This window comes from Gobius niger (assembly GCF_951799975.1).
Source record: "Gobius niger genome assembly, contig: SCAFFOLD_199, whole genome shotgun sequence".
NCBI lineage: Eukaryota > Metazoa > Chordata > Actinopteri > Gobiiformes > Gobiidae > Gobius > Gobius niger.
Genome location: NW_027639072.1, coordinates 5,001 through 31,931, shown reverse-complemented (window position 1 = coordinate 31,931; position 26,931 = coordinate 5,001). Strand labels below are relative to the sequence as shown.

The 26,931-nt window shown below is 44.1% G+C and overlaps 1 protein-coding gene across 1 annotated transcript in view; it reads left to right on the top strand.

Annotated features, from left to right (window-relative positions):
* Positions 1-1,352: 1,352 nt before the first annotated feature.
* LOC306982938 (copine-8-like) overlaps positions 1,353-26,931 on the top strand; it is a gene marked incomplete at both ends in the record, with an annotated part of 26,653 nt that continues 1,074 nt past the window's right edge. The window contains 4 exons of the mRNA XM_079583383.1: positions 1,353-1,431; positions 22,834-22,880; positions 25,327-25,430; positions 26,645-26,684. Of these exons, the coding sequence (XP_079439509.1) occupies positions 1,353-1,431; positions 22,834-22,880; positions 25,327-25,430; positions 26,645-26,684 (270 nt within the window). The remainder of the gene's footprint in view (positions 1,432-22,833; positions 22,881-25,326; positions 25,431-26,644; positions 26,685-26,931) is intronic.

Sequence of the window (26,931 nt, the reverse complement as noted above, 5' to 3'; positions counted from 1 at the left end):
GGAAAGACCCGGGAGCGACACAGACAATTTTCCAAACTTTTCCACAATTTCCCCCGAAAAAATCTGGTTTTCAACAATTTTTCAAAATATGAACAAAATTTTCAAAATGTTTAAAAAGAAACAAGAATTCTAAATGTTAAAAAATGTAAAGTTTTCAACCCTTTTTCAAAACTGTTCCAAACAGTTTAAAACATTTCAGAAAAATGTTGAAATGTAAAAAAAAAAAACATTCCCAAACTGTTTCCATATTTTTTCAAGTTTTCAATTTTTTTCTAAAATTATATAATAATAATACAAAACAATCTATCCATTGGATTGTGAAGTATTTTTACACTTTTCTGAAAATTAAAAAAAAAATCCCAATTTTTTTCAAAACAAACCATTTGTTTTGATGAAAATGTCTCAATTTTTTTTAATTTTCAAACAATTCAAGTTTTCAGCTTTTTTTCAAAACTGTTTCAGTTTAAAAATCTAAAAAAAATAAATCATCCCATGTTTTTTTTTAACACTTTTTTTTTTTTTTTCTAAATTTTCTAAAAATTATAAAAACTCCCAATTTTTTCAAAAGTTTTCTAAATATTTTCATATTTTCATATTTTCATATTGTTCCAAAATGTTTCAAAATTTTCAAAATGTTTAAAAAGAAAAAAAATCTAAAATATTCAGAAAATGTCAAGTTTTCAACCCTTTTTCAAAACTGTTCCAGTTTAAAACATTTCAGAAAAATGTTAAAATGTAAAACAAAACAAAAAATTCCCAAACTGTTACTAAATGTTCCATATCTTTTCAAAACTTTTTCAATTTTTCTCTAAAATTATATAATAATAATAATAATAATAATAATAATAATAATAATAATAATAATAATAATAATAATAATAATAATAATAATAATAATAATAATAATAATAATACAAAAAAATCCAAACTCTACTTTTACACTTTTCTGAAAATAAAAAAAAAATCCCAAGTTTTCTAAATATTTTCATGTTGTTCCAAACCGCCTCCCACAAAGGAAATGCCCATATTTGGATTACAGCGTCTTTCCTGCTACACGTGGATACCAAACATGTCTTTGTGAATGAGGGAAAGACCAGGAGCGACTCAGACATGTTGGAGTCACTTCCTGGAATAGAATAAACCTGGTAAAGAGAGCGTCACACAGCCTGATTGCCTCCACTACGCAGCAGCCGTAACGCTGTGAGCTTTGTTTCTTTCTCCTGAACATCTGTCATCTGTCTGAAACCTCCCATTTGAACATCTGTCTGAAACCTCCGAGTCGTTTTCCTTCAACATGAACGAGGCGTAAACGCAGATGATGATTGAAAATGACTCATGTTTGTGTCTCGATGATGTTTTTGTTCATATTTGTCTCTGTTTTGTTTTGTAGGAACCTGTTGGACCGAGACACTTTCTCCAAATCCGACCCCAGTGAGTCTCACTTTATCCTTAAAGCTCAGGGTTTGTGATAATTATTCTGACTGTGACACTTTCTCTCATGTGAATATTTAAACAAGCCTCGGGTCATGTGTTTGAGACTGACCAGAGCTCTGACCGTCCAGGACTAAAGACTTTCTTATATATTTATTTATTTTAGATCTTTTACACCTCGTTTTCTCTCGTGAAGCTAAAGCGGCGTCGCTTCAGGACGTGGTGCAGGGGCGGGTCTAGAGGGTCTAGAGGGTCTAGAGGGTCTCAGCCAGGGTTGGACTTGACTGGAACTGTTTAAATTCCAAACTCTTTGTAAAAGCAGAGTTTGAAGAACCAGGTGAAGCTCTGGTTTATGGTGCTGATTCATCCAGGACTATACCAGTGTGGGGGGGGACCATGGGGACCATGTGGACCATGTGGACCATGGGGACCATGTGGACCATGGGGACCATGTGGACCATGTGGACCATGTGGACCATGGGGACCATGTGGACCATGTGGACCATGTGGACCATGTGGACCATGGGGACCATGTGGACCATGTGGACCATGTGGACCATGTGGACCATGTGGATGATGTGGACCATGGGGACCATGTGGACCATGTGGACCATGGGGACCATGTGGATGATGTGGACCATGTGGACCATGGGGACCATGTGGACCATGTGGACCATGGGGACCATGTGGACCATGTGGACCGTTGGGACCATGTGGACCATGTGGACCATGTGGATGATGTGGACCATGTGGACCATGTGGACCATGTGGACCATGGGGACCATGGGGACCATGGGGACCGTTGGGACCATGTGGACCATGTGGACCATGTGGATGATGTGGACCATGTGGACCATGTGGACCATGTGGACCATGGGGACCATGGGGACCATGGGGACCGTTGGGACCATGTGGACCATGTGGACCATGTGGACCATGTGGACCATGGGGACCATGGGGACCATGTGGACCATGTGGACCATGGGGACCATGGGGACCATGTGGACCATGTGGATGATGTGGACCATGGGGACCATGTGGACCATGTGGACCATGTGGACCATGGGGACCATGGGGACCGTTGGGACCGTTGGGACCATGTGGACCATGTGGACCATGTGGACCATGTGGATGATGTGGACCATGTGGACCATGTGGACCATGTGGACCATGTGGACCATGTGGACCATGTGGATGATGTGGACCATGTGGACCATGTGGACCATGTGGACCATGTGGACCATGTGGACCATGTGGACCATGTGGATGATGTGGACCATGGGGACCATGTGGACCATGTGGACCATGTGGACCATGTGGATGATGTGGACCATGGGGACCATGTGGACCATGTGGACCATGTGGACCATGGGGACCATGTGGACCATGTGGACCATGTGGATGATGTGGACCATGTGGACCATGTGGACCATGTGGACCATGTGGACCATGTGGACCATGGGGACCATGTGGACCATGTGGACCATGTGGATGATGTGGACCATGTGGACCATGTGGACCATGTGGATGATGTGGACCATGTGGATGATGTGGACCATGTGGACCATGTGGACCATGTGGACCATGGGGACCATGTGGACCATGTGGACCATGTGGACCATGTGGATGATGTGGACCATGTGGACCATGTGGACCATGTGGACCATGTGGACCATGTGGACCATGTGGACCATGTGGACCATGTGGACCATGTGGATGATGTGGACCATGTGGACCATGTGGACCATGTGGACCATGTGGACCATGTGGACCATGGGGACCATGGGGACCATGTGGACCATGTGGACCATGTGGACCATGTGGACCATGTGGACCATGTGGACCATGTGGACCATGTGGACCATGTGGATGATGTGGACCATGTGGACCATGTGGACCATGTGGACCATGTGGACCATGGGGACCATGGGGACCGTTGGGACCATGTGGACCATGTGGACCATGTGGACCATGTGGACCATGTGGATGATGTGGACCATGTGGACCATGTGGACCATGTGGACCATGTGGACCATGTGGACCATGTGGACCATGTGGACCATGGGGACCATGTGGACCATGTGGACCATGTGGACCATGTGGACCATGTGGACCATGGGGACCATGTGGACCATGTGGACCATGTGGATGATGTGGACCATGTGGACCATGGGGACCATGTGGACCATGTGGATGATGTGGACCATGTGGACCATGTGGACCATGTGGACCATGTGGACCATGTGGACCATGTGGACCATGTGGACCATGTGGACCATGGGGACCATGTGGACCATGTGGACCGTTGGGACCATGTGGACCATGTGGACCATGTGGACCATGTGGACCATGTGGACCATGTGGATGATGTGGACCATGGGGACCATGGGGACCATGGGGACCGTTGGGACCATGTGGACCATGTGGACCATGTGGACCATGTGGACCATGTGGATGATGTGGACCATGGGGACCATGTGGACCATGGGGACCGTTGGGACCATGGGGACCATGGGGACCGTTGGGACCATGGGGACCATGGGGACCATGGGGACCATGTGGACCATGGGGACCGTTGGGACCATGTGGACCATGGGGACCGTTGGGACCATGTGGACCATGTGGACCATGGGGACATGTCTCCACCAATATTCCAGGATGGAAGTTGTCGCACCAGCTTCATGTGGAGATCTTCACATTGTGGATCTTTCACTGAGACTGGACTCAGATGTTGCTCTCCAGGTTTGGGACGATCGGCATCACTTTTGGTTTCGCGTTGATGCTCAAATATTTGCGGTGATTCATATTTTCTGGCAACGGAGCTTCTGTTTCTGGAGCCGCATTTACGTGTCTGACGGAAACGTGAGATGTTTCTCTTTATGTCGGACGTTTTACTCAACCCTTTGGCCGTTTGTCTCACGTGAGATTTACTCTAGAGCCTGAAATATCATCAAACTAACAAAGTCGAGTTAGTTTGATGAAAACGGATCAGGAACAAAGTGAGTCCAAACTTACGCTCAAAACAAGATTTACTCCATTTGAAACCATCGACGTTTGGTGATGAAACGTTTCCTTTGGGCTGGGGAGGTTCAGCGAGGATCAGCCCTCAGAGGGGGGGAGTGAGGGGGGAGAGAGGGGGGAGACAGAGGATTTAAACGTGACCTCCTCGTGGATGTGATGGTGGATCTGTCTCCTCCCTGATCAGCTCCTCCCACATGAACATGACGGTTCTTAACGATGTCGGGCAGAGTCAATGTGCAGCAAACCGTGACTTATGAAAACACGACCTCGTCACCTCCCCCTGTCGACGCCCACTCTCTGTAAGCCCCGCCTCTCGTTGAGGATCGCGCCGCATTCACGGGCGCCCGGGCGATCGGGGCGTCAGGACATTTCCCTCATGTTTATGTCACGTCTGAGGCAAAGTGAGAGGAACGTCTCCCTGATCATCACAGGAGGAGAGAGGGGGGAGAGGGAGGGAGGGGGGAGAGGAGAGAGAGGAGAGAGGAGGGGGGAGAGGGAGGGAGGAGAGAGAGGAGGGAGAGGAGAGAGAGAGAGGAGAGAGAGGAGAGAGAGGAGAGAGAGGAGAGAGAGGAGAGAGAGAGAGGAGAGGAGAGAGAGGAGAGGAGAGAGAGAGGAGAGAGAGAGGAGAGAGAGGAGAGAGAGAGGAGAGGGAGGAGAGAGGAGAGAGAGGAGAGAGGAGAGAGGAGAGAGAGGAGGGGGGAGAGGAGAGAGGAGAGAGAGGAGAGAGGAGAGAGGAGAGAGAGGAGAGAGAGGAGGGGGGAGAGAGGGAGGGAGAGGGGGGAGAGGGAGGGAGGGGGGAGAGGAGAGAGGAGAGAGGAGGGGGGAAAGGATGGAGAGAAGGAGAAGGAGAAAGAAGGAGAGGGAAGAGGAGCAGACAGATCTATGGAGAGGAGGAGAGTGAGGGAAGGGGCTGTGGAGGATCTTGTCGTGTCGCTGATGCAGACCTCCTCCGACATATGCAAATGTCTGATTCACTCACACGTGTCGTGCACTCTCGCTCTCTCGTGCACTCTCGCTCTCTCGTGCACTCTCCCTCTCTCGTGCACTCTCCCTCTCTCGTGCACTCTCGCTCTCTCGTGCACGCTCTCCCTCTCGTGCACGCTCTCCCTCTCTCGTGCGCGCCGCTCACACACTCACACTCTGCCCACACGTCTTGTATTTTTACTTATTCATCCGTCTCTCCCTCCGCGGCTCTCTCTTCACGTGCCTGCCCTCGCTGTGCACGTACCTGCTGCTCGTGCACGCCCCTGCTCTCTCTGTGTGTGTGTGTGTGTGTGTGTGTGTGGTCCTCGTGCACGCCCCTGGCTCTGTCAGTCTGAGCCACTGTTTACTCAGTGTTTACTTCAGCCCAAAAACAGTCTCCACCAACTCTCCCTCCTCCATCACACACAGAGCCTCTCGAAAGTATTCAAACACCTGAACTTTTGCACATTTTGTCATGTTTACAGCCCTAAACATGAAGATTTTATTTAGAATTTTTTACTGAACGTTCACACACAAGTAACAGACAACTGTGAAGTGAAAGCAAAATGATACATGATTCTGTTATTTTTCAAAAAATAGAAAAGTGAAAAGTGGGGCGTGCATAAGTATCATACAGCATTTTCTGAGTGCATTAAATTGCCTTTATAACATTCCTAATGACTCCAGAATGTTCACACTTTGGCCTAACGGTTAAATAGAGGCACCTGTGTGTAATCTACTCTCAGTTTAACTTCAGCTGTTCTTTCAGGCCCTCAGAGCTGTGGTCACTAAACAGCATCATGAAGGTCAAGGAGCACCAGAGAGGTCAGGGATAAAGCTGTGGAGAAGTTTAAAGCAGCATTAAGTTACACAAAGATTTCCCAAGATTTGAACATCTCCCGGAGCAACTGTTCAATCCATCATTCAGAAATGTAAAGAGTAAAGCACCACTGCAGACTTACCAAGACACGGTCCTCCACCTAAAATATCAGACCGAACAAGGAGACACTGGTCAGAAATACAACCAAGTGCCCCAAGATAACTCTGGAGGAGCTGAAGTCCTGCTGCTGAGCTGGGGGAATCTGGACATGGGACAACTATAAGTCGCATCTACACAAATCTGGCCTTCATGGACGAGTGGAAGAAGAAAGACATTATTGAAAGGAGGCCATAAGAAATCCTGTTTGAAGTTTGTAGAAGTCACATGGAGGACACAGCTCCATGTGGAAGAAGGAGCTTTGGTCAGATGAGACAAACGTTACGTATGGAGCAAACCTGACACTGCTCATGGTCCTGAGTGCACCATCCCCAGTGTCAGATATACGGGGGGGAGCATCATGCTGTGGGGCTGCTTTTCCTCAGCGGGGACTGGGGAGACTGTAAGAATAGTTGGGGAGATGGATGGAGCCAAATACAGGGACATTTTGGAGGAAAACCTGCTGGAGTCACAAGAGAACTGAGGCTGGGGCGGAGATTCACCTTCAGCAGGACAATGACCCTAAACACAAAGATAAATCTACAATGGAATGGTTCAATAAAAACATATTAATGTGTTAGAATGGCCCAGTCAAAGTCCTGACCTAAATCCTATTGAAAATCAGTGGAAAGATCTGAAAACTGCTGTTCACAAACGCTCTCCTTCTAATCTGACAGAGCTGGAGTTGTTTTTTAAAGAGGAATGGGCTCAAATGTCAGTCTCTACATGTGCTAATCTTGTAGAGTCAGATCCTAAAGACTTGTGCTGTTATTGCAGTAAAAGGGGGTTCCACAAAGTATTCATTCATCTGTATGAATACTTATGCACGCCCCACTTTTCACTTCCCTATTTTTTGTTAAATAACAGAATCATGTATCATTTTGCTTTCACTTCACAGTCGTCTGTTACTTGTGTGTTCAATAAAAAAATCTAAATAAAATCTTTATGTTTAGGGTTGTAAACATGACAAAATGTGCAAAAGCTCAAGGTGTATGAAAACTTTCCAGAGGCACTGTATCTATCTATCTGAAATGTTTCCTGTAACAGCCTCAGACAGAGCCCCTCCCTCTCCCCAAACGCACCTGAACGTTTCCTCATCGGAAATGTAGATCCGTGTTTTCGGTCCATTTGCGTCGCTCCCTCGAGAACTCGCCGTTTACAAGAAAATCCATCCTCCAACTCTGACACGAGAACGTGAGGAGGAACCGTCTGTCCGCTGCTTAAAGCTTTAGTACTTCAGTAAAAGTACAGGCACGGGTCAAATATGACTCTGAGGAAAGCAGAATATATTGACGATACGATACCGATACTTTTGATGACGTCATGCATATTAATGAGCAACGTCATGCATATTAATGAGGCATTGTTTTCAATCAATAGAGGCCAATAATGATGAGACTTCAGCCAGGCCAGCAGGGGGCAGCACTGCAGCTTTTAGCACTTGGACCAAACACCCAGCTTAGACCGAACTTTCTTCCTCGTGGTGTCAGTGACAGTGACAGCACATCTGCACAGCGCCCCCTGCTGCTCACAGTGTTATTAGGCTTTAGACTCAGCAGCTGTAAAGTTCTGCTCCACAAACAGAAACTACAGTAAATGTCGTTTCCAGGACGTCTGTGTAAATGTGGCAGTGAAACCCCGGGCTCCTCCAGGGGGCGCTCTCTCTGACGGTCCCTTTGTTCCCGCGGTGCGTTCAGGGCCCAGCTGTCGGGCTCTTTCATGTGTCAGCGAGGCCTTCACTGACCTCCGGGCCGCGGTGAATCCGAGCGTTCTCTGGAAACAAAACGCTTTGATTCGGACGATCAAAGGGACAGAAGTGGGACGTCGCCGCGGAAACGGAGCCGCCACTGATATTTATGTACTTGTGTACTTCATGTGATGACCAAATACTACAAACAGTACTGCAGTATTTAAGGCACTGCAGGTGAAACGGGGAGATTCTTCTGTAAATGAACCACAGGAACATGAGGAACAAAACCTCTGACCCTGATCGTAAACATAACCTCTGACCTCTGACCCTGATCATAAACATAACCTCTGACCCTGATCAGAAACATAACCTCTGACCCTGATCATAAACATAACCTCTGACTCTGATCATAAACATAACCTCTGACCCTGATCATAAACATAACCTCTGACCCTGATCATAAACATAACCTCTGACTCTGATCATAAACATAACCTCTGACCCTGATCATAAACATAACCTCTGACCCTGATCATAAACATAACCTCTGACCCTGATCATTAACATAACCTCTGACCCTGATCATGAACATAACCTCTGACTCTGATCATAAACATAACCTCTGACCCTGATCATAAACATAACCTCTGACTCTGATCATAAACATAACCTCTGACCCTGATCATAAACATAACCTCTGACCCTGATCGTAAACATAACCTCTGACCCTGATCATAAACATAACCTCTGACCCTGATCATAAACATAACCTCTGACCCTGATCATTAACATAACCTCTGACCCTGATCAGAAACATAACCTCTGACTCTGATCATGAACATAACCTCTGACCCTGATCATAAACATAACCTCTGACCCTGATCATAAACATAACCTCTGACCTCTGACCCTGATCATAAACATAACCTCTGACCCTGATCATAAACATAACCTCTGACCCTGATCATAAACATAACCTCTGACCCTGATCATAAACATAACCTCTGACCCTGATCGTAAACATAACCTCTGACCTCTGACCCTGATCATAAACATAACCTTTAACCCTGATCGTAAACATAACCTCTGACCCTGATCATAAACATAACCTCTGACCCTGATCATAAACATAACCTCTGGCCCTGATCAGAAACATAACCTCTGACCCTGATCGTAAACATAACCTCTAACCCTGATCATAAACATAACCTCTGACCCTGATCATAAACATAACCTCTGACCCTGATCATAAACATAACCTCTGACCCTGATCATAAACATAACCTCTGACCCTGATCATAAACATAACCTCTGACCCTGATCATAAACATAACCTCTGACCCTGATCATAAACATAACCTCTGACCCTGATCGTAAACATAACCTTTAACCCTGATCGTAAACATAACCTCTGACTCTGATCGTAAACATAACCTTTAACCCTGATCGTAAACATAACCTCTGACCCTGATCGTAAACATAACCTCTAACCCTGATCATAAACATAACCTCTGACTCTGATCATAAACATAACCTCTGACCCTGATCATAAACATAACCTCTGGCCCTGATCACAAACATAACCTCTGACTCTGATCGTAAACATAACCTCTGACCCTGATCATAAACATAACCTCTGACTCTGATCATAAACATAACCTCTGACCCTGATCATAAACATAACCTCTGACCCTGATCATGAACATAACCTCTGACCCTGATCGTAAACATAACCTCTGACCCTGATCGTAAACATAACCTCTGACTCTGATCATAAACATAACCTCTGACCCTGATCGTAAACATAACCTCTGACTCTGATCATAAACATAACCTCTGACCTCTGACTCTGATCGTAAACATAACCTCTGACCCTGATCATAAACATAACCTCTGACTCTGATCATAAACATAACCTCTGACCCTGATCGTAAACATAACCTCTGACCCTGATCGTAAACATAACCTCTGACCCTGATCATGAACATAACCTCTGACCCTGATCATAAACATAACCTCTGACCCTGATCGTAAACATAACCTCTGACCCTGATCGTAAACATAACATCTGACCCTGATCATAAACATAACCTCTGACCCTGATCATAAACATAACCTCTGACCTCTGACCCTGATCGTAAACATAACCTCTGACCCTGATCATGAACATAACCTCTGACCCTGATCATAAACATAACCTCTGACCCTGATCATGAACATAACCTCTGACCCTGATCATAAACATAACCTCTGACCCTGATCCTAAACATAACCTCTGACCCTGATCACAAACATAACCTCTGACCCTGATCATAAACATAACCTCTGACCCTGATCGTAAACATAACCTCTGACCCTGATCATAAACATAACCTCTGACCCTGATCGTAAACATAACCTCTGACCCTGATCGTAAACATAACATCTGACCCTGATCATAAACATAACCTCTGACCCTGATCGTAAACATAACCTCTGACCCTGATCATGAACATAACCTCTGACCCTGATCATAAACATAACCTCTGACCTCTGACCCTGATCGTAAACATAACCTCTGACCCTGATCATGAACATAACCTCTGACCCTGATCATAAACATAACCTCTGACCCTGATCATGAACATAACCTCTGACCCTGATCATGAACATAACCTCTGACCCTGATCATAAACATAACCTCTGACCCTGATCATGAACATAACCTCTGACCCTGATCATAAACATAACCTCTGACCCTGATCATAAACATAACCTCTGACCCTGATCACAAACATAACCTCTGACCCTGATCATAAACATAACCTCTGACCCTGATCGTAAACATAACCTCTGACCCTGATCATGAACATAACCTCTGACCGTGATCGTAAACATAACCTCTGACCCTGATCATAAACATAACCTCTGACTCTGATCATAAACATAACCTCTGACCCTGATCGTAAACATAACCTCTGACCCTGATCGTAAACATAACATCTGACCCTGATCATAAACATAACCTCTGACCCTGATCGTAAACATAACCTCTGACCCTGATCATGAACATAACCTCTGACCCTGATCATAAACATAACCTCTGACCTCTGACCCTGATCGTAAACATAACCTCTGACCCTGATCATGAACATAACCTCTGACCCTGATCATAAACATAACCTCTGACCCTGATCATAAACATAACCTCTGACCCTGATCATAAACATAACCTCTGACCCTGATCATAAACATAACCTCTGACCTCTGACTCTGATCGTAAACATAACCTCTGACCTCTGACCCTGATCATAAACATAACCTCTGACCTCTGACCCTGATCATAAACATAACCTCTGACCTCTGACCCTGATCATAAACATAACCTCTGACTCTGATCATAAACATAACCTCTGACCCTGATCATAAACATAACCTCTGACCTCTGACTCTGATCATAAACATAACCTCTGACCCTGATCATAAACATAACCTCTGACCTCTGACCCTGATCACAAACATAACCTCTGACCCTGATCACAAACATAACCTCTGACTCTGATCATAAACATAACCTCTGACCCTGATCATAAACATAACCTCTGACCCTGATCATAAACATAACCTCTGACCTCTGACCCTGATCGTAAACATAACCTCTGACCCTGATCATAAACATAACCTCTGACTCTGATCATAAACATAACCTCTGACCCTGATCATAAACATAACCTCTGACCCTGATCATGAACATAACCTCTGACCCTGATCATGAACATAACCTCTGACCCTGATCATAAACATAACCTCTGACCCTGATCATAAACATAACCTCTGACCTCTGACCCTGATCATAAACATAACCTCTGACCCTGATCATAAACATAACCTCTGACCTCTGACTCTGATCATAAACATAACCTCTGACCTCTGACCCTGATCATAAACATAACCTCTGACCTCTGACCCTGATCATAAACATAACCTCTGACCTCTGACCCTGATCATAAACATAACCTCTGACCTCTGACCCTGATCATAAACATAACCTCTGACTCTGATCATAAACATAACCTCTGACCCTGATCATAAACATAACCTCTGACCTCTGACTCTGATCATAAACATAACCTCTGACCCTGATCATAAACATAACCTCTGACCCTGATCACAAACATAACCTCTGACCCTGATCACAAACATAACCTCTGACTCTGATCATAAACATAACCTCTGACCCTGATCATAAACATAACCTCTGACCCTGATCATAAACATAACCTCTGACCCTGATCATAAACATAACCTCTGACCCTGATCATAAACATAACCTCTGACTCTGATCATAAACATAACCTCTGACTCTGATCATAAACATAACCTCTGACTCTGATCATAAACATAACCTCTGACCCTGATCGTAAACATAACCTCTGACCCTGATCATAAACATAACCTCTGACCCTGATCATAAACATAACCTCTGACCCTGATCATAAACATAACCTCTGACTCTGATCATAAACATAACCTCTGACCCTGATCATAAACATAACCTCTGATCCTGATCGTAAACATAACCTCTGACCCTGATCATAAACATAACCTCTGACCCTGATCATAAACATAACCTCTGACCCTGATCGTAAACATAACCTCTGACCCTGATCATAAACATAACCTCTGACCTCTGACCCTGATCATAAACATAACCTCTGACCCTGATCATAAACATAACCTCTGATCCTGATCATAAACATAACCTCTGACCCTGATCATAAACATAACCTCTGACCCTGATCATAAACATAACCTCTGACCCTGATCATAAACATAACCTCTGACCCTGATCATAAACATAACCTCTGACCCTGATCATAAACATAACCTCTGACCCTGATCATAAACATAACCTCTGACCTCTGACCCTGATCATGAACATAACCTCTGACCCTGATCATAAACATAACCTCTGACCTCTGACCCTGATCATAAACATAACCTCTGACCTCTGATCATAAACATAACCTCTGACCTCTGACCCTGATCATAAACATAACCTCTGACTCTGATCATAAACATAACCTCTGACCCTGATCATAAACATAACCTCTGACCTCTGACCCTGATCATAAACATAACCTCTGACCTCTGATCATAAACATAACCTCTGACTCTGATCATAAACATAACCTCTGACCTCTGACCCTGATCATAAACATAACCTCTGACTCTGATCATAAACATAACCTCTGACCCTGATCAGAAACATAACCTCTGACCCTGATCATAAACATAACCTCTGACCCTGATCGTAAACATAACCTCTGACCCTGATCATAAACATAACCTCTGACCCTGATCATAAACATAACCTCTGACTCTGATCATAAACATAACCTCTGACCCTGATCAGAAACATAACCTCTGACCCTGATCATAAACATAACCTCTGACTCTGATCATAAACATAACCTCTGACCCTGATCATAAACATAACCTCTGACTCTGATCATAAACATAACCTCTGACCCTGATCATAAACATAACCTCTGACCCTGATCATAAACATAACCTCTGACTCTGACCCTGATCATAAACATAACCTCTGACCCTGATCATAAACATAACCTCTGACCTCTGACCCTGATCATAAACATAACCTCTGACCCTGATCATAAACATAACCTCTGACCCTGATCATAAACATAACCTCTGACTCTGATCATAAACATAACCTCTGACTCTGATCATAAACATAACCTCTGACCCTGATCGTAAACATAACCTCTGACTCTGATCATAAACATAACCTCTGACCCTGATCATAAACATAACCTCTGACTCTGACCCTGATCATAAACGTAACCTCTGACCCTGATCATAAACATAACCTCTGACTCTGACCCTGATCATAAACATAACCTCTGACCTCTGACCCTGATCATAAACATAACCTCTGACTCTGACCCTGATCATAAACGTAACCTCTGACCCTGATCATAAACATAACCTCTGACCCTGATCATAAACATAACCTCTGACTCTGATCATAAACATAACCTCTGACCCTGATCTTAAACATAACCTCTGACCCTGATCATAAACATAACCTCTGACCCTGATCATAAACATAACCTCTGACCCTGATCATAAACATAACCTCTGACTCTGATCATAAACATAACCTCTGACCCTGATCAGAAACATAACCTCTGACCCTGATCATAAACATAACCTCTGACCCTGATCCTGATCATAAACATAACCTCTGACCCTGATCATAAACATAACCTCTGACCCTGATCCTGATCATAAACATAACCTCTGACCCTGATCATAAACATAACCTCTGACCCTGATCCTGATCATAAACATAACCTCTGATCCTGATCATAAACATAACCTCTGACCCTGATCATAAACATAACCTCTGACCCTGATCGTAAACATAACCTCTGACCCTGATCGTAAACATAACCTCTGACCCTGATCATAAACATAACCTCTGACCATGATCATAAACATAACCTCTGACCCTGATCATAAACATAACCTCTGACCCTGATCATAAACATAACCTCTGACTCTGATCATAAACATAACCTCTGACCCTGATCATAAACATAACCTCTGACCCTGATCATAAACATAACCTCTGACTCTGATCATAAACATAACCTCTGACCCTGATCATAAACATAACCTCTGACCCTGATCATAAACATAACCTCTGACCCTGATCGTAAACATAACCTCTGACTCTGATCGTAAACATAACCTCTGACCCTGATCATAAACATAACCTCTGACCCTGATCGTAAACATAACCTCTGACTCTGATCGTAAACATAACCTCTGACCCTGATCATAAACATAACCTCTGACCCTGATCATAAACATAACCTCTGACCCTGATCGTAAACATAACCTCTGACCCTGATCATAAACATAACCTCTGACCCTGATCGTAAACATAACCTCTGACCCTGATCGTAAACATAACCTCTGACCTCTGACTCTGATCATAAACATAACCTCTGACCCTGATCATAAACATAACCTCTGACCCTGATCATAAACATAACCTCTGACCCTGATCGTAAACATAACCTCTGACTCTGATCGTAAACATAACCTCTGACCCTGATCATAAACATAACCTCTGACCCTGATCGTAAACATAACCTCTGACCCTGATCATAAACATAACCTCTGACCCTGATCGTAAACATAACCTCTGACTCTGATCGTAAACATAACCTCTGACCCTGATCATAAACATAACCTCTGACCCTGATCATAAACATAACATCTGACCCTGATCAGAAACATAACCTCTGACCCTGATCATAAACATAACCTCTGACTCTGATCATAAACATAACCTCTGACTCTGATCAGAAACATAACCTCTGACTCTGATCATAAACATAACCTCTGACCCTGATCATAAACATAACCTCTGACCCTGATCATAAACATAACCTCTGACCCTGATCATAAACATAACCTCTGACTCTGATCATAAACATAACCTCTGACCCTGATCATAAACATAACCTCTGACCTCTGACCCTGATCATAAACATAACCTCTGACCCTGATCATAAACATAACCTCTGACCCTGATCATAAACATAACCTCTGACTCTGATCATAAACATAACCTCTGACTCTGATCAGAAACATAACCTCTGACTCTGATCATAAACATAACCTCTGACCCTGATCATAAACATAACCTCTGACCCTGATCATAAACATAACCTCTGACCCTGATCAGAAACATAACCTCTGACCCTGATCATAAACATAACCTCTGACTCTGATCATAAACATAACCTCTGACTCTGATCAGAAACATAACCTCTGACCCTGATCATAAACATAACCTCTGACCCTGATCATAAATATAACATCTGACCCTGATCAGAAACATAACCTCTGACCCTGATCATAAACATAACCTCTGACTCTGATCGTAAACATAACCTCTGACTCTGATCATAAACATAACCTCTGACCCTGATCAGAAACATAACCTCTGACCCTGATCATAAACATAACCTCTGACCCTGATCATAAACATAACATCTGACCCTGATCAGAAACATAACCTCTGACCCTGATCATAAACATAACCTCTGACTCTGATCATAAACATAACCTCTGACCCTGATCATAAACATAACCTCTGACCCTGATCATAAACATAAGCTCTGACCCTGATCAGAAACATAACCTCTGACCCTGATCATAAACATAATCTCTGACCCTGATCATAAACATAACCTCTGACCCTGATCATAAACATAACCTCTGACCTCTGACCCTGATCATAAACATAACCTCTGACCCTGATCATAAACATAACCTCTGACCCTGATCATAAACATAACCTCTGACCCTGATCATAAACATAACCTCTGACCTCTGACCCTGATCATAAACATAACCTCTGACCCTGATCATGAACATAACCTCTGACCCTGATCATAAACATAACCTCTGACCCTGATCGTAAACATAACCTCTGACCCTGATCGTAAACATAACCTCTGACTCTGATCGTAAACATAACATCTGACCCTGATCATAAACATAACCTCTGACCCTGATCGTAAACATAACCTCTGACCCTGATCATAAACATAACCTCTGACTCTGATCATTAACATAACCTCTGACTCTGATCATAAACATAACCTCTGACCCTGATCATAAACATAACCTCTGACCTCTGACTCTGATCATAAACATAACCTCTGACCTTGATCATAAACATAACCTCTGACCTCTGACCCTGATCATAAACATAACCTCTGACCTCTGACCCTGATCATAAACATAACCTCTGACTCTGATCGTAAACATAACCTCTGACCCTGATCATAAACATAACCTCTGACCCTGATCATAAACATAACCTCTGACCCTGATCGTAAACATAACCTCTGACCCTGATCATAAACATAACCTCTGACCCTGATCATAAACATAACCTCTGACCCTGATCATAAACATAACCTCTGACCCTGATCGTAAACATAACCTCTGACCCTGATCATAAACATAACCTCTGACCCTGATCATAAACATAACCTCTGACTCTGATCGTAAACATAACCTCTGACCCTGATCATAAACATAACCTCTGACCCTGATCATAAACATAACCTCTGACTCTGATCATAAACATAACCTCTGACCCTGATCATAAACATAACCTCTGACTCTGATCATAAACATAACCTCTGACCCTGATCATAAACATAACCTCTGACCCTGATCATAAACATAACCTCTGACCCTGATCGTAAACATAACCTCTGACCCTGATCATAAACATAACCTCTGACCCTGATCATAAACATAACCTCTGACCCTGATCATAAACATAACCTCTGACTCTGATCATAAACATGACCTCTGACCCTGATCATAAACATAACCTCTGACCCTGATCGTAAACATAACCTCTGACCCTGATCATAAACATAACCTCTGACCCTGATCGTAAACATAACCTCTGACTCTGATCATAAACATAACCTCTGACTCTGATCATAAACATAACCTCTGACCCTGATCATAAACATAACCTCTGACCCTGATCGTAAACATAACCTCTGACCCTGATCGTAAACATAACCTCTGACTCTGATCATAAACATAACCTCTGACCCTGATCATAAACATAACCTCTGACCCTGATCGTAAACATAACCTCTGACTCTGATCATAAACATAACCTCTGACCCTGATCAGAAACATAACCTCTGACTCTGATCGTTAACATAACCTCTGACCCTGATCATAAACATAACCTCTGACCCTGATCGTAAACATAACCTCTGACTCTGATCATAAACATAACCTCTGACCCTGATCATAAACATAACCTCTGACTCTGATCGTTAACATAACCTCTGACCCTGATCATAAACATAACCTCTGACCCTGATCATAAACATAACCTCTGACTCTGATCGTTAACATAACCTCTGACCCTGATCATAAACATAACCTCTGACTCTGATCATAAACATAACCTCTGACCCTGATCATAAACATAACCTCTGACCCTGATCATAAACATAACCTCTGACCCTGATCGTTAACATAACCTCTGACCCTGATCATAAACATAACCTCTGACCCTGATCGTAAACATAACCTCTGACCTCTGATCATAAACATAACCTCTGACCCTGATCATAAACATAACCTCTGACTCTGATCATAAACATAACCTCTGACTCTGATCATAAACATAACCTCTGACCTGATCATAAACATAACCTCTGATCATAAACATAACCTCTGACCTGATCATAAACATAACCTCTGATCATAAACATAACCTCTGACCCTGATCATAAACATAACCCCTGATCATAAACATAACCTCTGACCCTGATCATAAACATAACCTCTGACTCTGATCATAAACATAACCTCTGACCCTGATCACAAACATAACCTCTGACTCTGATCATAAACATAACCTCTGACTCTGATCATAAACATAACCTCTGACCTGATCATAAACATAACCCCTGATCATAAACATAACCTCTGACCCTGATCATAAACATAACCTCTGACTCTGATCATAAACATAACCTCTGACCTCTGACTCTGATCATAAACATAACCTCTGACCCTGATTATAAACATAACCTCTGACCCTGATCATAAACATAACCTCTGACTCTGATCATAAACATAACCTCTGACTCTGATCATAAACATAACCTCTGACCTCTGACTCTGATCATAAACATAACCTCTGACCCTGATCATAAACATAACCTCTGACCCTGATTATAAACATAACCTCTGACCCTGATTATAAACATAACCTCTGACTCTGATCATAAACATAACCTCTGACCTCTGACTCTGATCATAAACATAACCTCTGACCCTGATTATAAACATAACCTCTGACTCTGATCATAAACATAACCTCTGACTCTGATCATAAACATAACCTCTGACCTCTGACTCTGATCATAAACATAACCTCTGACTCTGATCATAAACATAACCTCTGACCTCTGACTCTGATCATAAACATAACCTCTGACCCTGATCATAAACATAACCTCTGACTCTGATCATAAACATAACCTCTGACCTCTGACCCTGATCATAAACATAACCTCTGACCTCTGACTCTGATCATAAACATAACCTCTGACCCTGATCATAAACATAACCTCTGACCCTGATCATAAACATAACCTCTGACCCTGATCATAAACATAACCTCTGACCCTGATCGTAAACATAACCTCTGACCCTGATCATAAACATAACCTCTGACCCTGATCATAAACATAACCTCTGACCCTGATCGTAAACATAACCTCTGACCCTGATCGTAAACATAACCTCTGACCCTGATCATAAACATAACCTCTGACCCTGATTATAAACATAACCTCTGACTCTGATCATAAACATAACCTCTGACTCTGATCATAAACATAACCTCTGACCCTGATCATAAACATAACCTCTGACCCTGATCGTAAACATAACCTCTGACTCTGATCATAAACATAACCTCTGACTCTGATCATAAACATAACCTCTGACCCTGATCATAAACATAACCTCTGACCCTGATCATAAACATAACCTCTGACCCTGATCATAAACATAACCTCTGACCCTGATCATAAACATAACATCTGACTCTGATCATAAACATAACCTCTGACCCTGATCATAAACATAACCTCTGACTCTGATCATAAACATAACCTCTGACCCTGATCAGAAACATAACCTCTGACCCTGATCGTAAACATAACCTCTGACCCTGATCGTAAACATAACCTCTGACCCTGATCGTAAACATAACCTCTGACCCTGATCATAAACATAACCTCTGACCCTGATCGTGGCCCTGATGTTGTAAACCTGCAGACACTTGAACGCTCTGTTTCCTGGTTCTGTTTGACACATATATCAGAGGTTCAGGTATCGTGTCTCTGGCTTGGCGTGTGCGTGTTGCGTGTGCGTGTGCGTGTCTGTGTTGCGTGTGTGTGTGCGTGTGCTGCGTGTGTTGCGTGTCTGAGTGACTCCGCGCCGTTTCCTTGGAGCTGCTGTTGTTGTTGTGACTCAGAGTTTGTGGATGATGCAAATGAAATGTCACTTTAGTTTCAGCTCAGCGGCTCCAGTGCAGAGACGCTCAGTGCGTCTGTCAGAGCCTCAGACTGTACTGTCTGACCAGCAGGAGGCGCTGTGCAGATGTTTCTGTCCTCTCAGACTGTGCTGTCTGACCAGCAGGAGGCGCTGTGCAGATGTTCCTGTCCTCTCAGACTGTACTGTCTGACCAGCAGGAGGCGCTGTGCAGATGTTTCTGTCCTCTCAGACTGTGCTGTCTGACCAGCAGGAGGCGCTGTTGACAGAACAACTTTATTTTAAACTTCCTTGACACAGTTTATCAAATTAAATGTAGCCCCATCAGTGCAAAACAAAGCGGGTGCCGAAAACAAGCGCACTCTGTACCCGGGCCTGGGCCGGTCGTGGGTGGGTATTTCACACACTGAGTACAATGTACTGTGCTTTATAACCATGTGTAATAACCTGTACCTGTAGTAATCATGTGTATTAGTACTTTGGAGGGACATATGAAGTAAAACCTTAGTGTTATTACAGGATGGACCTCCAAACTGCAAATACACAGGATTCTGTTGTGTTATTACACCTGTTATTACACCTGTTATTACACCTGTTATTACACCTGTTATTACTCCTGTTATTACACGTTACATTGTACTACATGTGTCCGGAGCACAAGGGAAGTGTAATATAAAGTGTAGAAGCTCTGGTGTGATGTTTCTCAAAGCGAGGTGAGCGTCCCGTGTGTTTGAGCTGAGCCGTGTGTCTGTGATGAATCCGGAGTGAGCGGAGCAGAGTTAATCGTATCGTGTTTTCTCCGACGCGCCGAGCGCCCGAGGCCTCGCTCTGACATTTACCACAAACCACAAACCCACACATCCTCGTCCCCGTGTCCCCAAACACGAGCCGACTGTGGCAGGGCATCTGACTCCTCCTCCTTTACCTCAGACAGTGGGAGGGCATCTGACTCCTCCTCCTTTACCTCAGACTGTGGGAGGGCATCTGACTCCTCCTCCTTTACCTCAGACGGTGGGAGGGCATCTGACTCCTCCTCCTTTACCTCAGACTGTGGGAGGGCATCTGACTCCTCCTCCTTTACCTCAGACAGTGGGAGGGCATCTGACTCCTCCTCCTTTACCTCAGACTGTGTGAGGGCATCTGACTCCTCCTCCTTTACCTCAGACTGTGGGAGGGCATCTGACTCCTCCCCCTTTACCTCAGACTGTGGGAGGGCATCTGACTCCTCCTCCTTTACCTCAGACTGTGGGAGGGCATCTGACTCCTCCTCCTTTACCTCAGACTGTGGGAGGGCATCTGACTCCTCCTCCTTTACCTCAGACTGTGGGAGGGCATCTGACTCCTCCTCCTTTACCTCAGACTGTGGGAGGGCATCTGACTCCTCCTCCTTTACCTCAGACTGTGGGAGGGCATCTGACTCCTCCTCCCTTACCTCAGACTGTGGGAGGGCATCTGACTCCTCCTCCTTTACCTCAGACTGTGGGAGGGAATCTGACTCCTCCTCCTTTACCTCAGACTGTGGGAGGGCATCTGACTCCTCCTCCTTTACCTCAGACTGTGGGAGGGCATCTGACACGTCCTCCTCCTTTACCTCAGACTGTGGGAGGGCATCTGACTCCTCCTCCTTTACCTCAGACGGTGGGAGGGCATCTGACTCCTCCTCCTTTACCTCAGACTGTGGCAGGGCATCTGACTCCTCCTCCTTTACCTCAGACGGTGGGAGGGCATCTGACTCCTCCTCCTTTACCTCAGACTGTGGGAGGGCATCTGACTCCTCCCCCTTTACCTCAGACTGTGGCAGGGCATCTGACTCCTCCTCCTTTACCTCAGTCTGTGGGAGGGCATCTGACTCCTCCTCCTTTACCTCAGACTGTGGGAGGGCATCTGACTCCTCCTCCTTTACCTCAGACTGTGGGAGGGCATCTGACTCCTCCTCCTTTACCTCAGACTGTGGGAGGGCATCTGACTCCTCCTCCTTTACATCAGACTGTGGGAGGGCATCTGACTCCTCCTCCTTTACCTCAGTCTGTGGGAGGGCCTCTGACTCCTCCTCCTTTACCTCAGACTGTGGGAGGGCATCTGACTCCTCCTCCTTTACCTCAGACTGTGTGAGGGCATCTGACTCCTCCTCCTTTACCTCAGACTGTGGGAGGGCATCTGACTCCTCCTCCTTTACCTCAGACTGTGGGAGGGCATCTGACTCCTCCCCCTTTACCTCAGACTGTGGGAGGGCATCTGACTCCTCCCCCTTTACCTCAGACTGTGGGAGGGCATCTGACTCCTCCTCCTTTACCTCAGACTGTGGGAGGGCATCTGACTCCTCCTCCTTTACCTCAGACTGTGGGAGGGCATCTGACTCCTCCCCCTTTACCTCAGACTGTGGGAGGGCATCTGACTCCTCCTCCTTTACCTCAGACTGTGGGAGGGCATCTGACTCCTCCTCCTTTACCTCAGACTGTGGGAGGGCATCTGACTCCTCCCCCTTTACCTCAGACTGTGGGAGGGCATCTGACTCCTCCTCCTTTACCTCAGACGGTGGGAGGGCATCTGACTCCTCCTCCTTTACCTCAGACTGTGGGAGGGCATCTGACACGTTCTGCTTCTGTCTCCACAGTCTGTGTTCTCTACACGCAAGGAATCGCCAACCGGGAGTGGAGGGAGGTGAGGCTCAAACGCTCCTTTATTAGACATATTTACACCCTGGTCTGGGTGATACTGGACTCTGATTGGCTGGTGCATTATTTTGGTGTAACCGCACACGTAGTCCGGTAGTTAAATCACTGGGATGTCACTCCGCTGTGGCGTCGCCATAGCAACGCCTGCCACAGCTGAATCAGATAAAGGCGTAATTAGTGACTGACAGGAACGTGTGAGATGGATTTAGTGTTTGCTAAATGTTTGTAGAGGAGAGTGAGCAGCTAGGTTAGCTACTGTTAATAACATATGAGCTTTACATTTCTATTGGAAACGGTTAAGGCTATTCATCATTTTCAGGCGTACATAAAATGATCCTGCATTGAAGCATATTTGTCTGGATTAGTAAAGTCAAACATAAAAGTTTGAGTTGGGGGGGCCCAGGTGTGAGCGACTCCACCGCAGCTGTTTCCATAAACAGTTGAGCTGGTTGAGCTAGCTAGCTAATCTTTTTACATTTTTTTTGTCATTTTTTTTGTCATTTTTTTGTCATTTTTTTGTCATTTTTTTTGGTCATTTTTAGTCATTTTTTGGTCTTTTTGTCATTTTTTTGTATTTATTTGTATTTTTTTTTTTTTTTGTCATTTTTAGTAATTTTTTTGCCTTTTTTTTGTCCTTTTTTGTCCTTTTTTTGTCCTTTTTTTGTCCTTTTTTTTGGTCCTTTTTTTTGTCCTTTTTTTGTTAATTCTTTGTTATTTTTTGTCAATTTTTTGTATTTTTTTATGTCATTTTTTGTCATTTTTTGTCCCTTTTTGTCCTTTTTTTGTCCTTTTTTTGTCCTTTTTTTGTCATTTTTTTGTCATTTTTTTTGTCATTTTTTTTGTCATTTTTTTTGTCCTTTTTTGTCCTTTTTTTTTCCTTTTTTTGTCTTTTTGGGTCATTTTTTGTCATTTTTTGGTCTTTTTGTGTATTTTTTTGTATTTTTTTGTATTTTTTTGTCATTTTTTGTCATTTTTTGTCATTTTTTGTCATTTTTTGTAATTTTTTGTCTTTTTTTTTTGTCATTTTTTTGTATTTTTTTGTATTTTTTGTCGTTTTTTTGTCCTTTTTTTTTGTCTTTTTTGTCGTTTTTTATGTCTTTTTTTGGTCTTTTTTTTGTCTTTTTTTTGTCCTTTTTTCACATAAAAGTGTTTCCGGGTTAGTCCTGTTGTGTTGTGATTCTGTGCTGATGTTGTGTCGTTGAGCCTGACTGAGATCCTCGTAATAGCTGCGGAGAATGACTCGCTCTGAGACCAGCCTTCAGTGACCGGCTAATAACCCACACAAAATAGTCCCGTAGTCTGGCAGATTTAGTGACTTTAGTCAATGAAAAACACATTTATTATAAATGTTAGGTTTGTGGGACCCTGGTATAAGCGGATTAAACAACGAGGAGCCGCGTTAGATGTTATAATGCAGGAGGAACAACACTGTGTCGGGCGTTAGAACCGACTAACGCACGGCTCCGAGGTGTTTAATCCTTACTTAAGGAACAGGCCGGTGTTTCCAGACTGAGACATGTTCTACCTTAGACGAGTTCATGTGTAGCTGTCTGGTCTTCACGCGTGTCCTCAGTCACGTAAACACAGACGGCGTTAGCATTTAGCCTCTATAGCTCCAAACCAGGTGAAGATAGAAGCTTCCAAAGGGGAACTATATTATATTTTTAGTCATTTTTTAGTCATTTTTTTTGTCATTTTTTTGTCATTTTTTTGTCATTTTTTTGTCATTTTTTTGTCATTTTTTTGTCATTTTTTTGTCATTTTTTGCAATTTTTTGTCATTTTTTTTGTCATTTTTTTTGTCATTTTTTGTCATTTTTTTGGTCCTTTTTTGTCATTTTTTGTCATTTTTTGTCATTTTTTTGGTCCTTTTTTGTCATTTTTTGTAATTTTTTAGTCATTTTTTTTGTCATTTTTTTGTCATTTTTTTGTCATTTTTTTGTCATTTTTTGTCATTTTTTTGTCATTTTTTGTCATTTTTTTTGTCGTTTTTTTTGTCATTTTTTGTCATTTTTTTGGTCCTTTTTTGTCCTTTTTTGTCCTTTTTTGTCATTTTTTTGTCATTTTTTGTCATTTTTTTGTCATTTTTTGTCATTTTTTTTGTCATTTTTTGTCATTTTTAGTCATTTTTTTGGTCCTTTTTTGTCATTTTTTGTCATTTTTTTGTAATTTTTTTTGTCATTTTTTTGTCATTTATTTGTCATTTTTTGTCATTTTTTTGTCATTTTTTTGTCATTTTTTGTAATTTTTTTGTCATTTTTTGTCATTGACCAGACAGCTACACATGAACTCGTCTAAGGTAGAACATGTCTCAGTCTGGAAACACTGGCCTGTTCCTTTAAGTACAGACTGCAGATCTTCTCCACCAGCCGGATCACAGGACAGGACCTCAGTTTTAAAGCTGACTCTGTGCTCCGTGCGTTTCGTTCTCAGTTTGGCCGCACCGAGGTGATCGACAACACGCTGAACCCCGACTTCGTCCGCAAGTTCATCCTGGATTATTTCTTCGAGGAGCGACAGAACCTGCGCTTCGACATGTGAGTTCCTCTCTTTCCCGACTCCTCAAAGATCTGGACGTCTCTGAGAAGCTTCACATCGTTTAAAAAGATAAAAAATAATATAAAAAACTCCTGAAGTCTGATCCAGAGGTGCTCCATCTGATCACACGTCCAGCATTTGTCCAGATGTTCCTCAGCTCCACCTGTTCCTCACCCGGGTTCTGATTCAGAAAGACTCGACAGTGCAGGACGCCACGCTCTGAGACGGGGACACACCCGGGAGGCGGGGCTTCAGAGGAGCTTCCCCCGACCTCCAGGACCAGGTTCTGGTGACGGGACCGGCCCGTGTGGCTCCAGCCGAGGGACATGACCAGGAACATGCGGAACCAGAGGCACTTTCCTCCCGGTCTCGAGTTTCATTCCTGCGGATCACGTGTTCTCTCACATGTTCTCTCACGTGTTCTCTCACATGTTCTCTCACGTGTTCTCTCACATGTTCTCTCACATGTTCTCTGCTCGCTGTGCTGGAGCTAATGCGTGTTTTCCCGAGCGTTGCGTGTTTGTGTGAGTCGCTGGAGCGAAAGGGTTTACACAATAACACGGATGTATGAGCCGTGTGCTGGAGCCGTGTGGAGGAGCCGTGTGCTGGAGCCGTGTGCTGGAGCCGTGTGCTGGAGCCGTGTGATGGAGCCGTGTGGAGGAGCCGTGTGGAGGAGCCGTGTGGAGGAGCCGTGTGCTGGAGCCGTGTGCTGGAGCCGTGTGGAGCTACCAGTAATATCTTCACTTTACTGAGTGGATGAAGAGCTCGGTAGCTTCTGTCTCCACCTGGTTTGGAGCTATAGAGGAGGATCTCTGTGTTCCTCCTCCTCACGTCCTCCTGAACCTTCAGACTCTCCTGTGAAGACCTTCTCCTTCAGCCTGGCCTGCAGAGTCTGACTGTGAAGACCTTCTCCTTCAGCCTGGCCTGTAGAGTCTGACTGTGAAGACCTTCTCCTTCAGCCTGGCCTGCAGAGTCTGTGTTTAACTGTGAAGACCTTCTCCTTCAGCCTGGCCTGTAGAGTCTGACTGTGAAGACCTTCTCCTTCAGCCTGGCCTGTAGAGTCTGACTGTGAAGACCTTCTCCTTCAGCCTGGCCTGCAGAGTCTGTGTTTACTGTGAAGACCTTCTCCTTCAGCCTGGCCTTCAGAGTCTGTGTTTACTGTGTTTAATGTGGCTCATGAACACACACTGACTGACTGTGTTTTGTTTTTCAGGTACGATCTGGACTGTAAGAGCAACAACCTCTCCAAACACGTGAGTCCAGTGTTCTGCTCATGATCTCACACAGCCTGTAGGCCACGCTGAAGCTGAGGAGCAGGAGGAGCCGAGGAGCAGGAGGAGCAGGAGGAGCCGAGGAGCCGGACGCTGCAGGCCTGTTTCTGATGAGGACGCAGCTCCTGAAACTGAATCCGTGTGGCAGAAGCTCCTCTCAGCCTGAGAACGTTCTGCTCCGACAGCGCTCGGGTTCTGATGATGCTCCTCATTAAAAGCTGGCCTGCAG